This window comes from Pangasianodon hypophthalmus, chromosome 8, assembly GCF_027358585.1.
Source record: "Pangasianodon hypophthalmus isolate fPanHyp1 chromosome 8, fPanHyp1.pri, whole genome shotgun sequence".
NCBI lineage: Eukaryota > Metazoa > Chordata > Actinopteri > Siluriformes > Pangasiidae > Pangasianodon > Pangasianodon hypophthalmus.
In genome coordinates this window covers 490,826-495,825 of record NC_069717.1, presented here as the reverse complement: position 1 = coordinate 495,825, position 5,000 = coordinate 490,826, and the positions used below count along the sequence as shown (strand labels likewise).

The window sequence follows — 5,000 nt, the reverse complement described above, 5'->3', positions numbered from 1 at the left end:
CACAGGGGATAGTTGGTTATATAACAGCCACGTCCCTGACAAAACAACAGTAAGATCATAAGCTGCAGCTGACAAGTCTCTGGTAACACAAGCGGGTGTGGACGTTGTGGAGGTATCTTTGGTTGTACGCAGAGCAGAGTTCAGCCCAGAGTTCAGTGAGGATTTGATACTGAAATTACACATATCAGTTTTCAGATCTCAGACTTCAGTTCGCAGTTCAGGAGCTACATGAGAGTTACACAATCCGGGGATCAGAATCACACAGGCAGTGACGCTCGATTCTGATCTCCACCTTAAGCACATGTTTCTTGCGTGATGTCGGCTCGAGTGAGGAGCAGTGTTCAGTCCAGCGCCGCCGTCTGACAGTCTGATCGAACCACAATATGTCACGCTGAAATGTATGTTCTGGCTGTAAATACACTCTCACACACTATGGAATGTCATTCGAAGACAAAATTAAATACATTACAGAGAACACAAGTGGAGACGCGTCGTAATCAGAGACATGGCTCTGGAGCTATAGGAGGGAATTTCTGATGGAGGAAGTTCTGAATGAAGTTAAAGTTTCTCTGTAAGTGTAGCAGATGAGCGCTAGGTCAGATTATCCTTCACACCATAGACACGTTTTCTTTACAGCATCGAATTAACACAAACACTGACTTTATTTTATTAATCCAACAAATCAACATAGTGAATTAAGAGTGTGATAAAAGTGTGTCTCCTACATCTCACACACACGTTACGATTTCATCACCTCCATTTAGAATCTCGTGGCTTCATTAAGTTGCGCTCGAGTAACTGTCAGAGCGTGATATAAAAAAATAAAATGTAAAATAACAGGATGTGCTGGATCAAGTGCTATTCTATGAGCTGCTGAATAATGAGTGTGGAAGCCATTTTGTTAAATTAAACCACATTTTGCAGAGATTATTCTGACAATAATGTCAAAAATCTAAAGCCCAGAAAATTTTCCTCACGTAAACACTGACGTAACTATAGAGTCACCGAGTCAGAATCCGACACTATGAGTTGTTAGCGTAGATAACGTGTGTAACTTAATGATCACAGGTTTTTCTTTAAATGTTTTATGTTGGTGATAAAAACGAAAGCTGATGGATTTATTAAAAATTTCACTTCTTCGTAAAGTATATTAAGACATCCTGCTAACCCCTTAACATGGCGGTGTTGAAGGGACTGAGGGGAGAGGAGAGATACACACAGGAGTGAGACAGGAGTGAGACAGGAGTGAGACAGGAGTGAGACAAGGCCCTGACACACTCCTGACCTGAGCTCTGCTGGCTCTGTGTCTCCCTCTGCTGGTAGAAGGAGGTAATTCTGGTTCCGTCAGCATGATCCACTGCAGCTCTGTGTTTCTCCAACACACACAACACGCCATCATCCCTCGTCATCACCACCTGATACAGAGAGAAGATTAAACTCATGATGATGGAGCAGGTGTGTGTGTGTGTATGTGTGTGTGAGCTGTAATGTGATTGAGAACTCACACTGTGTGTTTGTGGGTCAGTGCTGTAGAAGGTCAGGACAGGTTTCTCCTCCACCCGTTTACCTCTGATGGTCCTGATCCTAACTCCTGATGGAGTGGTGGTGCACCAAGAACCGCCTGTCATCTCCACCTGCTCTTTAAGCTCCGCCCTTGCTGTTGACTCCGCCCTCTCTACTCCTGAGCTAGGTTTAACTGAGAACAGGAATATAAAATCACTCATGCTTCAAGTAGTGGTGTGTATTAGTGTGTAGTGGTGTGTATTAGTGTGTAGTGGTGTGTATTAGTGTGTAGTGATGTGTATTAGTGTGTAGTGGTGCGTATTAGTGTGTAGTGGTGTGTACTAGTGTGTAATGGTGTGTATTTGTGTGTAGTGATGTGTATTAGTGTGTAGTGGTGCGTATTAGTGTGTAGTGGTGTGTACTAGTGTGTAATGGTGTGTATTAGCGTGTAGTGCTGTGTATTAGTGTGCAATGCTGTGCAGTAATGTGTTGTTGTAGTTATTGTTTTATAGTGGCGTTGTGTATCAGATGTGTAGTGGTGTGTGTCAGTGTGTATCAGATGTGTAGTGGTGTGTGTCAGTGTGTATTGATGTGTAGTGGTGTGTGTCAGTGTGTATCAGATGTGTAGTGGTGTGTGTCAGTGTGTATTGATGTGTAATGGTGTGTATTCGTGTGTAGAGATGTGTGTATTGTCAGGTAGTTGTTGTGTAGGTGGTATGTAGTTGTGTATTAACCCTTTGCGTCTCTACTCTGTGTGTGTGTGGACGTGTCCTTGTCCTGCCCTGCACTGGTGGGGATGGTCACACACACCGGTCCAGAGTCAGGACTCACACTCACTGCTCCATCAGCAAACAGCACCTACATACACACACACACACACACACACACAGATATACAGGACACAATTTATTTCTTTATCTATCCAAAAAAGTGGTCTATCAGTGACTATCTAAATGAATATGTGTGTATGACCGTGTGTGTGTGTATGAGTGGGTGTGTATGTCTGTGTGTGTGTGTGTGTGTGAATGAGTGGGTGTGTATGTCTGTGTGTGTGAGTGTGTGTGTATATGAGTGTGTGTATGAGTGGGTGTGTATGTCTGTGTGTGTGTGTGTATGAGTGGGTGTGTATGTCTGTTTGTGTGAGTGTGTGTGTATGAGTGGGTGTGTATGTCTGTGTGTGTGTGTGTGTGTGTGTGTATATGAGTGGGTGTGTATGTCTGTTTGTGTGAGTGTGTGTGTATGAGTGGGTGTGTATGTCTGTGTGTGTGTGTGTGTGTGTGTGTGTGAGTGTGTATGTACCGCACTAGATCCGTCCCTCATGTGTTTGATCACAGCTCCGTCGCAGGTGATGGTGCGTGATGACTCGGTGTGTGTGGTGGGGAGTTTGGATCCTGAGGAGGGGAGTGACTGACGGACCAACACAGCCTGACCGTCTACACACACACACACACACACACACACACACATATACACACACACACACACACACACACACAGTTTTATTAGATTGTTAGCATAAATGGAGATTCTTCAAAGTCTAAAGTATGGTGTCCCAAAGGTTCTATATATTCTATATAAGGTTCCATATACTATATGGATGTGTGTGTGTATGTGTGTGTGGGTGTGTGTGTATGTGTGTGTGTGGGTGTGTGTATGTGTGGTGTGTGTGTGTGTGTGTGAACACTGACATGCTGTGTGATGGAAGCTGAAGTGGATCTGAAGGCCAGTGGGAAGAGAAACGTGGAGCTGACGTGGAAAAGCTTCATCAACTTCCTGCAGAAACACACACGCACATCAACAAGTGTGTTTTATCACAGAATATTCTAAATGACCACCACACCACATTTTATTTTAAACAATCAGTTTTATATTTTAAAGGGTTTTTTTTATTTCTAATTTTTAAAAATAACATATATATATACTGTGTGTATATATATATATATATGTACACCGATCAGCCATAACATTAAACCCCCTGACAGGTGACGTGAATAACGTTGATTATCTCGTTACAGCGGCACCTGTAAAGGGGAGGGATTTATTAGGCAGCAAGTGAACAGTCAGTTCTTGAAGTTGATGTGTTGGAAGCAGGAAAAATGGGCAAGCGTAAGGATCTGAGTGACTTTGACAAGGACCAAATTGTGATGGCTAGATGACTGGGTCAGAGCATCTCCAGAACAGCAGGTGTTGTGGGGTGTTCCCAGTGTGCAGGGGTTACTACCTACCAAAAGTGGTCCAAAGAAGGACAACCAGTGAATCAGTGAGAGGGTCATGGGCTCCCAAGGCTCACTGATGTGTGTGGGGAGTGAAGGTCCGTCTGGTTCGATCCCACAGAAGAGCTACTGTAGCACAAACTGCTGAAAAGGTTAAAGCTGCTCTGATAGAAAGGAGTCAGAACACACAGTGCAGTGCAGCTTGCTGCGTATGGAGCTGCGTAGCTGCAGAGCGGTCAGAGAGCCCATGCTGACCCTGTCCACCACCCAAAGCTCCTACAATGGACACGTGAACATCAGAACTGGACCATGGAGCAATGGAAGAAGGTGGCCTGGTCTGATGAATCACGTTTTCTTTCACATCATGTGGAAGGCCGGGTGCGTGTGCGTCGCTTACCTGGGGAAGAGATGGCACCAGGATGCACTATGGGAAGAAGGCAAGCTGGTGGAGGCAGTGTGATGGTCTGGGCAATGTTCTGCTGGGAAACCTCGGGTCCTGGCCTTCATGTGGATGTTACTGTGACACGTACCTCCTACCTAAACATTGCTGCAGACCGAGTTACACCCCTTCATGGCAACGGTGTTCCCTAATGGCAGTGGCCTCTTTCAGCAGGATGATGCTCCCTGCCACACTGCAGAAACTGTTCAGGAATGGTTTGAGGAACATGACAAAGAGTTCAAGGTGTTGACTTGGCCACCAAATTCCCCAGATCTCAATCGAGCATCTGTGGGACGTGCTGGACAAACAAGTCCGATCCATGGAGGCCCCACCTCACAACTTACAGGACTTAAAGGATCTGCTACTAACGTCTTGGTGCCAGAAACCACACACACCTTCAGGGATCTAGCGGAGTCCAGGCCTCGACGGGTCAGAGCTGTTTTGGCAGCAAAAAGGGGACCAACACAATATCAGGCAGGTGGCTTTAATGTTATGGCTGATTGGTGTATATATATATATATATATATATATATATATATATATATGTGTGTGTGTATATAATTTTTAAAATATATATATATGCTAAAATTTAAGGTATTAATTTATATATATTTTTTTTATTTCAATGTGTGTTTGTGTGTGTATACCTGATGCGTGTGTGTCTATATACCTGATGTCTGTGTGTGTGTGTGTGTACCTGATGTGTGTGTGTATACCTGATGTCTGTGTGTGTGTGTATCTGATGTGTGAGTGTGTATATACCTGATGTGTGTGTGTGTGTGTGTGTGTGTGTGTGTGTGTATACCTGATGTGTGTGACTGTAGGCGAGTGTGAGTCCGTTACTC

General features: G+C 44.4%; 1 protein-coding gene across 2 annotated transcripts in view; it reads right to left on the bottom strand.

Annotated features, from left to right (window-relative positions):
* spag17 (sperm associated antigen 17) overlaps positions 1 to 5,000 on the bottom strand; it is a 44,619-nt gene that overhangs the window by 12,561 nt on the left and 27,058 nt on the right. For both annotated transcript variants that reach the window (XM_053236510.1, XM_053236509.1), the window contains exons 23-28: positions 4,961 to 5,000; positions 3,192 to 3,276; positions 2,803 to 2,936; positions 2,238 to 2,361; positions 1,506 to 1,696; positions 1,286 to 1,415 (exon numbers count right to left, since the gene is read on the bottom strand). The exon at positions 4,961 to 5,000 is cut by the window's right edge and continues 37 nt beyond it. In XM_053236510.1, coding sequence (XP_053092485.1) covers positions 1,286 to 1,415; positions 1,506 to 1,696; positions 2,238 to 2,361; positions 2,803 to 2,936; positions 3,192 to 3,276; positions 4,961 to 5,000 — 704 coding nt within the window. The remainder of the gene's footprint in view (positions 1 to 1,285; positions 1,416 to 1,505; positions 1,697 to 2,237; positions 2,362 to 2,802; positions 2,937 to 3,191; positions 3,277 to 4,960) is intronic.